Source organism: Periplaneta americana, chromosome 7 (assembly GCF_040183065.1).
Source record: "Periplaneta americana isolate PAMFEO1 chromosome 7, P.americana_PAMFEO1_priV1, whole genome shotgun sequence".
In the NCBI taxonomy this organism is placed as follows: Eukaryota; Metazoa; Arthropoda; class Insecta; order Blattodea; family Blattidae; genus Periplaneta; species Periplaneta americana.
This window is the reverse complement of record NC_091123.1, coordinates 177,696,574-177,709,711: the sequence shown is the minus strand read 5'-3', so window position 1 is coordinate 177,709,711 and position 13,138 is coordinate 177,696,574. Positions and strand designations below refer to the sequence as shown.

Genomic DNA, 13,138 nt, shown 5'->3' with positions numbered 1-13,138 from the left:
CTGATTATTACTGATTTCTTCTTTCTTTCTTTCTGATTATTACTGATTTCTTCTTTCTTTCTTTCTTTCTTTCTTTCTTTCTAATTATTTCTGATTTCTTCTTTCTTTCTTTCTGATTATTTATGATTTCTTCTTTCTTTCTTTCTGATTATTTCTGATTTCTTCTTTCTTTCTTTCTTTCTTTCTGTTTATTTCTGATTTCTTCTTTCTTTCTTTCTTTCTTTCTGATTATTTCTGATTTCTTCTTTCCTATTCTTTCTGATTATTTCTGATTTCTGATTTCTTCTTTCTTTCTTTCTTTCTTTCTTTCTTTCTTTCTTTCTTTCTTCCTTTCTTTCTTTCTTTATTTCTTTCTGATTATTTCTCATTTCTTCTCCCTTTCTATCTTTCCGATTTATTCTTTCTTTCTTTCTGATTTCTTCTCTCTTTCTTTCTTTCTGATTATTTCTGATTTCTTCTTTCTTTCTTTCTTTCTTTCTTTCTGATTATTACTGATTTCTTCTTTCTTTCTTTCTGATTATTACTGATTTCTTCTTTCTTTCTTTCTGATTATTACTGATTTCTTCTTTCTTTCTTTCTTTCTTTTTGATTATTACTGATTTCTTCTTTCTTTCTTTCTTTCTGATTATTTCTGATTTCTTCTTTCTTTCTGATTATTTCTGATTTCTTCTTTCTTTCTGATTATTTCTGATTTCTTCTTTCTTTCTTTCTTCCTTTCTTTCTGATTATTTCTGATTTCTTCTTTCTTTCTTTCTTTCTTTCTGATTATTTCTGATTTCTTCTTTCTTTCTTTCTGATTATTACTGATTTCTTCTTTCTCTCTTTTTTTCTTTCTGATTATTTCTGATTTCTTCTTTCTTTCTTTCTGATTATTTCTGATTTCTTCTTTCTTTCTTTCTGATTATTTCTGATTTCTTTCTTTCTTTCTGATTATTTCTGATTTCTTCTTTCTTTCTTTCTGATTATTTCTGATTTCTTCTTTCTTTCTTCTGATTATTTCTGATTTTTCCTTCCTTCCTTCCTTCCTTCCTTTCTTCCTTCCTTTCTTTCTTTCTTTCTTTCTTTCTTTCTTTCTTTCTTTCTTTCTTTCTTTCTTTCTTTCTCTACATTGTTTTATTTCCTCCTTTGATACAGATTTACAATCCATTTCGGTGTAAAGGAGAGTAGACCTACATCTTTGGACCAGCACTAGACATATCCACAAGGTGGGCTTCCTTCACCATGATCATCGTGGTTGAGAGACACCGCAGAGACAACACAGGACAGCAGATGATAAGGAATAACCACTTAGCGCCGTGGACAAAACATAAATCTCCACTGCTCACACGGGAACCGAACCACAGACCGTTTATATTGAAAACACATGCGCTATTCACAAATCCACAACGACGCACTGCTTCCTATTTCCATATAATAATAATAATAATAATAATAATAATAATAATAATAATAATAATAATAATAATAATAATAATAATAATAATAATAATATCGTTTGTGCGAGATCGTGCGTATTTGCTTGTTTTCCGCACAGAACCAATACGCGGTAAGTGTGAAATACCACGTTCAGTATTCCCAACGTAACACACATAACAATTTCCCTCTTCTTACCGCTTAAGCGCGACATTCATTTTACTGCTTTAGGCTTTTAACATATTATTTTTAGAGACGTTTAACATAGTAATAATTATAAATCGGAAACTTACCACTGTAATTTCACCTAAATTGCAATGTTAATTATTGTTTTTAAATACTTGAGGAGCGTTTTTTCAAAAGTCGATAGATGCAGAAATCAAGATTTTACAGAAATTACACTAAGTGACAGGATCTATCGAGTTTTGAAAAAAAGTCACTACATACGGTATGATTCAAGATCTGGTAAATCTGATTTCATAGATCGATTCCGGAGGTAGAAAACATACGATATCCATATGTAACTCACTTTCGAAAATTTCTGCATCTATCGACTTTTGCAAAAACGCTCATTTGCAAAAATTAAGTAAAGTCTGACTCCACGAAACTTATTGCATTCCTGATACAAGTAACATTAAGGAAGCCGTGAAAAAATCAACAAGATTCCAGATGCCGATGTTATTACTGCAATATGTTATATAAATAATATTGTTAAAATATTAAAATGAAAAATAAATCATTACATAACCTTACCGATTGTTTTAAGTTCGCATTTATAGACTGGGGGGGGGGGGAAAGACAGACGTATATCACGGCCTGCTGGAGTATAGTAAACACAGAAAACATTTTATAGCAACAATGTTGAAGAAAGATATTTTGGTTTTCCGAAGTTGCCGTCATTAAACAGAAACCAACATGGAGATTTCATTGCAACTAATTAGAAATTCGTCTTTAAGGTATGTAATAAACGATCTTCGCACAAAATAATGTACGATACACGAGCGATATGTCTGTTTTCATGTTCTCGGAAATTAAAAAAGCTCAACAACGTTTCGCTGTTTCAATCTTTTCCTCGAACATGAAAACGTCAACATACCGCTCTTGTAACCTATATTACTATTCTCTAAAACAGTGCGTAAAGTTGAATTTTACCCTTTGTTATCAGTGCCTAAAGTGAGCCTTTAAAACACTAGTGCGTAAAAAAGTAATCACTTTACGCACTGTTATTCATTTTAGGCACTGCTAAAAAAATGTAATATTCAATGTACAAATTTCATTCAGTAAGAAATTAACGCATTACCTCGATCTTGGATTACTTCAATATTAGAGTACACGTAACACAAATAAGTAAGAAATTTAACATTCCTATCTACATATAGTCCTCATTATTCTGAAGTTACATGTAGTACTGATTGTAACAAGATTTTTTTTTCCTTTAATAAGAAAATATTCCTTTCCGAACTTCTCTATGCTTAGTGCTCTTAATTTTCGACATGTTCCAGTAGTGTGAAATATAAAACACCGAAATTAAGAGTAACAAAAATATATACAGTATATAAATAACTAATTAAATTATTGAATATGCTAAATGAAATAAGATAAACTATACTTGTTTACTATCAGGATCTCAAATACGTATTCGCACGGACCCACGCCAAGCAGCAATAACAAAGACATAATGTACAGTGGAAGCTCGTAAGTTCGACAGAAATCAAGTTCGACATCCTATAGTTCGAGTGCTTACGGGCTATTCCATATGAAATCGATCAGTAAAAAACCTCGCATTTTTTTATACTCTATTTTTTTCCCTACTTATACAAGGTGTTGAGGGGAGTGCATTTTCAAAAATATACTATCGAAAGTCAAACAGTTTTCGTATTATTGAGCGACAAATTTAGCGTATTTTATAAAAACAAGCCTCTTTCAGCGCTCAAAACTCTGGAACCATTTACTGCAGAACATTGAACGAGAGCTTATTTTGAAGCTGAAATTTTGTAGGTTATGCTAAGAAGTAATCCTTATTTTTATTGTATACAGAGAGACAGATAATCTGATTTTACTTACTTTTAGGCTTTTTGCCAATTTGTAAAAATGTAAAAAAACTTTGAGAAAAAAGCTTGCATTATTAAGAGGGATTCGGCATTGTTTCCTTAGTGGTACGGCAATAAGTTTCGAGGGTATTAAATAGATTATTTTCACACTCCTCGACTTGAACAGCGCAGTACCGCACGCACTGGCCGAGAGCTGAAGATAAGCGAGCGTTGGGCGTCATTTTACTCCTGTGTTTATGAAAACTTATGATAAAGCTAGCCCAGCTATGCGCTACTAGACGAAACATCACGTGTTTGTCTCCTGGCCTTGCTTGTCTCGGCTAGCTCCCGCCTCACAGTCAGCTGGTTACTTCACGCGCGTACTATTTATTTTCTTTATTTGATATTTTCAATACTTTCTTATCAACGGTGCACCAGTAAAAAATACGTGTTTATTTGTACTTTCAATGCGGAATCTAACTACATATTTTTAAAATATTTTTTCGTGGCCAAAGGCGTCTTAATGAAGAAAAATCTAAATTTCTCCATTTCCATAAAAAGTAAGAAAAACTGTTTACATGTCAATATAAACTTTAACTTCTCAGCATCAAAATGAACCATGATTTTGATCATTGGGTGAAAGGGTTTCGGAGTCACAACAGTTTAAAGTTGCTAATTTTATGAAAATACGATAAATTTAAATATTTTTAATTTAAACACTATTAAGTTCTGATGCCTCAAACTTTGCGCAAAGCATTATATCACAGTTGTCTATGGACAGAAAAAGTTTCATTGTATTTAAAAATTGCAAGGTCAATTTTCTCTATATTTCGGTCGATTTGAGATGGAATAGCCCTTTCGTAAGAGAATTAGACACGCCCCTATACGGGCACTAAGAAATGGGTTTGCCATTTGAGTGGAAATTGGTTCTGTGTCTTGTAGTGATACTTTTGTGAAAAGAAAACAGAATATTTTATTGATTAGCACATCCATATTCAATCACTGATTTTAAATTAATGAACTCTTCTTTTTCTATTTGAGAACTGTGCCGTTTGTGAGACGGAACTGTCGAAACCCACTGTGGTACTAGAAGCGCATACACAAGTCTCGGGACAGGCAGGAAATGCAAGTACAGTACTGTATTCGTTGATGGATAACCAATAAGAATTTGTATTCATTTCACCTGCCATATCCACTACCCTTATTGGACTGAACTTTCAATTCTCTTTTGTCGAACTTAGGAGAGTCCACTGTACTTCGTTACGAAACCAACTATACTCTCGCAGTACCATCCCACCCCATCTGTCATGACGTCATTTATACTCCTTGCATTCCAAATTGCAGGACCCAGAACCGAAGCCTGATTATCACTAATATCTGTGGCATGCATCATTAGCTAATCTCACGTAATACTGTAGGCCTATTATATTGTACGAATTACTTTGTACCTCAGGTTGATTTATGGTGAAGTGGAAGAGAAGGCCTGATGACCTTAACTTCATTCTAATAAGGTAGGTGTCCCTGATATGGCCATGCTAAGGTTTGAGAATTTTTCTAGCCGCCATTTTGAAAAAAAAAATGTAAACCACTTTTTTCTTACTCGTTCTCAGTCTAATGGACTTTCTTAAAACAATTTCCTTTCCCCATAAAAATACCTTTAATTGTCCAAAAATTCCCAAATTCCAAAAGTCTACCTAGTAGCCATATCAGGAACATGTGCACATGATATGGCCACCCTTGTTCCATGTTCTACAAATCGTTTTTATTTTCTTGGGTTATTTTACGACGCTGTATCAACATCTAGGTTATTTAGCGTCTGAATGATATGAAGGTGATAATGCCGGTGAAATGAGTCCGGGGTCCAGCACCGAAAGTTACCCAGCATTTGCTCGTATTGGGGAAAAAACCTCAACCAGATAACTTGCCCCGACCGGGATTCGAACCCGGGCCACCCGGTTTCGCGGCCAGAGGCGCTGACCGTTACTCCACAGGTGTGGACTCTACAAATCGTGATTGTTTTCAGTTTGATAGCGCAGTTGTGTTAAAATTAAATAATTTTGGTGTAAAATGAATAAAAATGATACTTAATAATCTTTTTTATAATTCAAAACTGTGTAGTCAAAATAGGTTTTTCCGTAAAAAAATTAAATTGTTTTTCTTAAAATACAAAACTTTTGCGTAATCCCAGCTATAAGGCATGTAGATTTGTCAGGTGAAAAAATAAAAGTGAAATGAAATTGATATGGCCATGGTGCATTTGATATGGCCATATCAGGAGCAGGTAAGCTTTCACGAAAATCGTTTGATTATGAACAACTCGTAAAAGATACGCCATCAACGACAACACCAATCAACAGAACATTAAAAACTGAATGGAGTACGATGGTTTTCATGAAACAAGTATTTGAAAAACATGCATAAAACAAAGGAGACTTACGAGAGAAAACTAAGAAGAGATCACATGAAAACCGCAAAACAGGCAACTGACGCCATATTGCTCAACCTGTCTGGATGGAAAATGATCAAGTGACATACCAGGATGCCCTTTCACTGGATGCTGCTGCAATTTAGCGGATTTTTTGGTTAACTAACTCACAATAGGGGGTGGCCATATCAGGAACATGGCCATAACAGGAGCACCCACCTTAAATAATTCTAATTATAAACAAAATTGTTTTATTTAAGATAATAATTTATTATAAACAATTTTACGTACTGTATGAAAAGTGGGCTTTTTCTGAACATTGTGAAATGACGTATATTCAGTGTATATTCAGTATATTCAGTGTTATACAGTCAGAGCACACAACATAGTGCAATTGACGAAGTAATAATAATAATAATAATAATAATAATAATAATAATAATAATAATAATAATAATAATAATAATAATGGTTTATTTTAACTGGCAGAGTTAAGGCCATTCGGCCTTCTCTTCCACTCAACCAGTATGATAAAAATTATTACAGTGCTATGAATATAACAAAATTAATACAATACAATACAATTCAAAGCAATACAATACTACAAATACAAGACAATATAATACATAATTAATATAATACAATGACAATTCTTTTCGTCTTCACAACACCAATAAAATAATTATGTAATAATAATAATAATAATAATAATAATAATAATAATAATAATAATAATAATAGTAATGATAGTCATATATAAATTAAATTAAATTAAATTATTAAGCTCGATCACAAGTTTAATTTCAATTTGACTGCGCCCGTAAGAAATCGTTTAGCCTTTTCTTGAAAGTGGTTATTGTCTGGCAGCCCCTAATCTTCTGAGGTAGAGAATTCCATTCACGGGGAACTGAGACAGTAAAAGAGGATGAATAGTGGGATGTTCTGTGGCAGGAATTGCTAGGCTTTGGCTTTCCTGTGACCTGGTGTTTAGATTGTGATTGGAGGATAAGTAGTTAAACCGGGAACGAAGATAATTTGGAGTAGAAGTGTGGAGAACTCGAAACAGAAGAGACAGCGAATGAAGTGTTCTACGGTTACTAAGTTGCAGCCAGGATAAAGATTTGAAGGAGGGTGTAATGTGGTCAAATTTGTGAGCATTGCTGATGAATCTGACACACATATTGTGCACACGCTGCAGCTTGTTCGAAAGGTCAGTTGTCAAGTAATAAAATGTAAACAACAATACGATAAAATTAATTCAAAATCTCTACAACGTTGACATTAAAAAACTCCTTAATTTCATAAAATGGTTTGTTGATTAACCAACCAGAGCCAAGTCTGTTAAATGACTTCCTTTCCAGATTAAAAAGATATCTCGGAAATTTATTTGCTATTTTTAAAGACATAATAAAATAATTATTCATTGTTTTAGTCAGCCTACACTTAGGTAAGTCAAAAAGCTCACGGTTTCTGGTGTTGTATATACGAACATCATTCCTATGTGTCAACATATGTGAATTTTCTTTGACGAAATTTAAGGCTTGATAAATATACAGTGATGTTACAGTCATAATTTTTTCATTTACAAATAACGGTCTGCAGTGCGCCTTCATTGATGAATTAGTTATAATTCTAATAGCTTTTTTTGTAACATAAACACCTTATAAATGTTCATCTTCCCTCTTGCTTAAAAAGTCCCTTGTGCAGACGCTTGTATTTCCCTATTTTGACTATGCTGACATTTTACTGACTGACCTTTCCAGGGACGACAAAATGAAACTTCAACGTGCTCATAACTTGTGTGTACGTTTTGTAAGCAATGTTCGTAAATATGATCACATTACCCCATCCCTGGAAGCAATAGGTTGGCTTAAACTAGATAAGAAAAGAAATTTACATTCACTTCTCCTTCTCTTCGAAATCTTGAACTCTTCTATTCCTTCGTACCTGTCGTCTCGCTTCACTTACCTTTCTTCCCACCACAATCTGAACACACGCTCTCGCCATGAAACAATACTAACAATACCATCCCATCGCACCTCCTCATACTCATCCTCTTTCACAATAGCCCTGCCTAGACTCTGGAATTCGTTACCTCCTAGCATCAGGGACTGTCGAAATAAAATTGAATTCAAACGCAAACTTATTAGGCACTTGGTCAGTAATTGAGACTCGTTCAGACATGGTTTCTTGTAAATAGTTCTCTTAATCTATCACAAAATATCTCAATATATGGTAATTTTATCACTATAGATTTTTGTTATTGTAGGTTTAATTTGTAATTCAGTAAATACAAAAATATTCTTTGTTCTTAACTTCTATGATAAAATGTCTAGCTTTCATTAATCAGGTAATCTTGTGGTACTTTAATTTTTATTGTAATTGTAATTGTAAATTTAATGTTAATTGTAATTTTATTGTTCATATTATAGTTGTAATCCCCTGGTAGAGGAGCAGAGAAGGCCTGACGGCCTTATCTCTACCAGGTTAAATAAATAAATAAATATTACTACTACTACTACTACTACTACTTATTAGTATGGGAACTATTACCCCATAAAAGCAGTCCATAAGAAAGTATACTATGAAAATAAGAAAAATAGACAAGTCTAATGTAATTCTTCGGAAGATATATTTTCAAATTTCGCAGAAGAAATATTTACTCTTGAAAATTTTCTACAAATCACTTTATCGCGCACTTCATAGCCGGCGCTATTATATGACATCGCTTGTCACCATATAAACATTTAGTACTCTCTATTTTTAGAATAGATGTCATAATACAAAATCTTCTGAACACTTACATCGAGATCCACTATCTTCTGATACATGTCTGAGAGACCTTGGAACACGTTGGTACCACTCACAAAATCCTTCCACTTTAAGCAGTTTTCTGAGAACTCCAGCGAAATATCAAAGTATGTTCTAATTTCTATTCGTTAGACCCAAACGGACCGGATGGTTAGAGCACCACGCATCCCGACCGTGGCTGCAGCAAGCCCACAGTGTCGTGTTGTCCATCCCCAGTAGTGATTTTTAAGACACGACATGAATAAAGATAAGACGTTATCTCTTCCTCTAAGATTCATATCGACTTCAGTTTCATTCTTCATCCTTGATAGGTTCCATGTTCCATTACTCTGTTTAAATAAATTTATGTTAATATATTTGAATATTTCCATGTATTTTACTGTTATGTGAGCTAGACTAAAGTGTCTTTCCTATCATATACAAACAACTGTAGACTAAATACAGGGACATCACTTTATTTTTACCAACATTTTTAACATTAACCTGGCTATACTCGGAAACACTGTTGCCCCCTTCCATTACAGGAGTTTGGAGTTGCTAGTGCAATATGTAAACAAATCATTTTACTAGGTATAGGAGGAGAGAAAAGTAGTGTAACCATTTATGTTGTAGGGAAATACGATATTACGATTTTCAGTTTGATCATCACTTTTACGGAATTTATCAAAATACAGTAGAGTAGTAACATTTTTTTTCTTCAAAAACTCAACTTTTCAGGCGGCTCTGTTCGTTATGTAATGTCTACTTTATTTAGCATATTAATTATTGATGTTAGCATACAATATAGAGAGTGCATTTAAATTGAGGGGGTCATAAGTAAAGGGCTGTAAGTGCACTTAAATTACTTTTGAGAAAATGTGGTTTAAATATTTAAGCTTTCGTAAAATCGGTGAAATTTTTATTTAAATTTTAATGTGTGATGCGATTAAAATATCCCTTTGCCACTAAAATTTTAGATACTTTTGCTTACACTGGATGCACTTAACTCATGATATTACAAATGTCACTAGCATTCCTTTGCTTCTAGCCAACTCAATTCAAAAAAAAGCTAATCCGAATTTTTAAACAAGTGGTTGCCGTTCATTACAATGCAGGCTTCAATTCTTTACGCATACTATTAAAAACATTTTGAAGCATATTCTCTGAAATTGAATTTATCGTTTCTTGAATATAATTTTTGAGTACGATATTATTAATATAGGTTCTTTCTTCTATAGAAAACGCAATCATATTTATGAAACACACTATACACTGCAGTGTTTACTTCACTGCTTGAAGACTTCGAATGCAACAGCGGCCGTAAGTTTGTGTGTCTGACGGGAGCAAGGACATTAGTGAAGGGGTGAGAGTGAAGTACATTCAGAAATGCAGGTACAATAAAAATGCAAGTAAAAATAAAATGATGTCCCTGTATATATAGTGGGCCAAAAAAGGCACAAAATTTAAATGATTATATTCCAGTTTATTTCACAGCCAAATTTCACAGTCTTTGTAGACCGGGAAAGTACTGTAATATTTAATTTTTTACCATTTATTAAACATCATTTTTTATTTTTTGTAAGGCAGTGCAAAATCGATCGCTTATGCCAGGGCCGGGCATGAGAGCGGCTCCATTTAACTTACCAGAGCTGCTCTCGCTCCGCAAGGCACTTCAATTCCAAGCCAGAGCAGAACGCTCACGCAGTGGCGGACTCGCATTACAGCTACCTTCCCTGCATTAATGTAACAAGAGCCACGGTTGTTCTAGTCATTCAGTCTGTCAGTACATAATAGTTTATAAGGATATTACATCAAGCCATTGTACAGTACAGACTTTATAACACTCTTATTAATGTAATGGAATAAACTTCGCTCTATGCACACACAAATCATTAGGCTTATTTACATAACCCATACACACATACTGCAATCTCCTCACCACGGTTCTACGAGACAGGCTTATGGCTTCCACTTCCCCTACTTGCTGTGGACAGAGTTCATCTGCCAATATAATTAAACATCGCTTGATGAATTCACCTTCGTTGAATGTTTTCAATTCCCTTGCAATTTCGTGGCAAATTTTGTAGCTAATTCTCATGGCCGATTCACTAAGTGCATTATTATCATCCTGCTAATATATAATATAATATAATATAATATAATATAATATAATATAATATAATATAATATAATATATGATATGATATGATATGATATGATATGATATGATATGATATGATATGATATGATATGATATGATATGATATGATATACTTACTTACAAATGGCTTTTAAGGAACCCGAAGGTTCATTACCGCCCTCACATAAGCCCGCCACCGGTCCCTATCCTGTGCAAGATTAATCCAGTCTCTATCATCATACCTCACCTCCCTCAAATCCATTTTAATATTATCCTCCCATCTACGTCTCGGCCTCCCTAAAGGTCTTTTTCCCTCCGGTCTCCCAACTAACACTCTATATGCATTTCTGGATTCGCCCATACGTGCTACATGTCCTACCCATCTCAAACGTCTGGATTTTAAGTTCCTAATTATGTCAGGTGAAGAATACAATGCGTGCAGTTCTGTGTTGTGTAACTTTCTCCATTCTCCTGTAACTTCATCCCGTTTAGCCCCAAATATTTTCCTAAGAACCTTATTCTCAAACATCCTTAACCTATGTTCCTCTCTCAGAGTGAGAGTCCAAGTTTCACAACCATACAGAACAACCGGTAATATAACTGTTTTATAAATTCTAACTTTCAGATTTTTGGACAGCAGACTGGATGATAAAAGCTTCTCAACCGAATAATAACATGCATTTCCCATATTTATTCTGCGTTTAATTTTCTCCCGAGTGTCATTTATATTTGTTACTGTTGCTCCAAGATATTTGAATTTTTCCACCTCTTCGAAGGATAAATCTCCAATTTTTATATTCCCATTTCGTACAATATTCTGGTCACGAGACATAATCATATACTTTGTCTTTTCGGGATTTACTTCCAAACCGATCGCTTTACTTGCTTCAAGTAAAATTTCCGTGTTTCCCTAATATAATATAATATAATATAATAGCATAATATAATATATATGACATGATATAATATAATATAATATAATATATGATATAATATGACATGACGTGGCGTGGCGTGGCGTGGCGTGGCGTGACGTGACGTGACGTGACGTATATATGATATAATATAATATGATGTAATATATATGACATATCATGAACTTTAATATGCTATACTATGATATATCACAATACTTGTGTAATTTAAAATTTTATATTACTGAATGTATAATAAATTGCAATGCAATATAAATATCAAATAGATACTCTAATATAATGTACCTGAGAAACAATTTCTTTTAGTTGTATTAATTTATGGCGTTCATTACCAACATATTTGTCATATTCAGTAGCATGTTGCAAAGAATAATGTCGTTGGATATTGAACTTCTTAATCAGTTGGAGTGTTTTATGACAAATTAAACACTTTGCTAATCCACTGCTCTCTACCAAAAAGAACTCCTCCTCCCATGATACGTTAAAAGCATTGGGAGTAGCGGGCCGCTTTAGTGTATGAGCGGAAGCTCCGTCTTCAAAGTTCAACATCATACTGCAGAGTCACCACTGCACCGACACTGAATGACGTACAGTATGCATACGTCACAGCGCTCGCAAGCTCAGCTCTTTAAAGCACACAGCGCTCATTTCTCAGAATCACGTGATGTGCCCAGCCCTGATTTATGCCGAACTAAGCATTATGGTCTTACGAGTTCAGCAGGCCAAGCCGTTTGTTGTGCTATCATCATTTGTTTTCTTCCGTTTTGAGTTCTCATATTGTGAATAATGGGTCGCTTAACGAAAGAAGACAAGATTTTCATTAAACATTTGCACCAATATGATAATCTCCTCGGCAAATTGTAAGGAACCACGCTCAGCGAGAATGGTCTGTTTCAAGTGTACAACGATTGATTAGCAAGATACGGACATGATATCCCTCCTGAGAGATTATTGCATGAAAGATCGCATTTCTGACATTCTCTGATGGTTTCCGCTGGAGTTTCAAACGAGATCTTAATCCTATGGACTATTTTGTATGGAATAAACTACAAAAAGCAGTTTACTACAAAACAAGAATTCGTAATATTGAACATTTAAGACAACGCCTTCTTGAATGTTGGGACCGGCTTGATCAAAGACAGATATCCAGTGCTATTGGACAATGGAGAAGACGCCTACAAATGGTTGTGAGCGCAAATGGCGGTCACATAGAGCATCATTTTTAATTTTGATAATTTGAAAGATCATTAATTATTATTAATTTTGCCAACATTCAGTTTCTGCATTTTGAAGTAATAAATTGTCTTCAAAAACCACATTTTTCGCAACATTGTGTATTGACCTCCATAAGATTTAAATTAGGCCTAAAAAATATAACAAAAAGTCCTGCTCATCTTTAAAGTCT

The 13,138-nt window shown here is 33.9% G+C and overlaps 1 protein-coding gene across 3 annotated transcripts in view; it reads right to left on the bottom strand.

The window, feature by feature from the left end:
* The window catches only part of SPoCk (secretory pathway calcium atpase), a 279,585-nt gene that overhangs the window by 213,611 nt on the left and 52,836 nt on the right, over positions 1 to 13,138 (bottom strand). Inside the window, exon 1 of one of the 3 annotated variants that reach the window (XM_069831983.1) lies at positions 8,673 to 8,828. The exons of the other annotated variants lie outside the window; for them this stretch is intronic. Coding sequence (XP_069688084.1) covers positions 8,673 to 8,699 — 27 coding nt within the window. The 5' untranslated portion in view covers positions 8,700 to 8,828. Of the gene's footprint in view, positions 1 to 8,672; positions 8,829 to 13,138 lie in introns of those variants that run through there. 3 annotated transcript variants of the gene reach the window in all.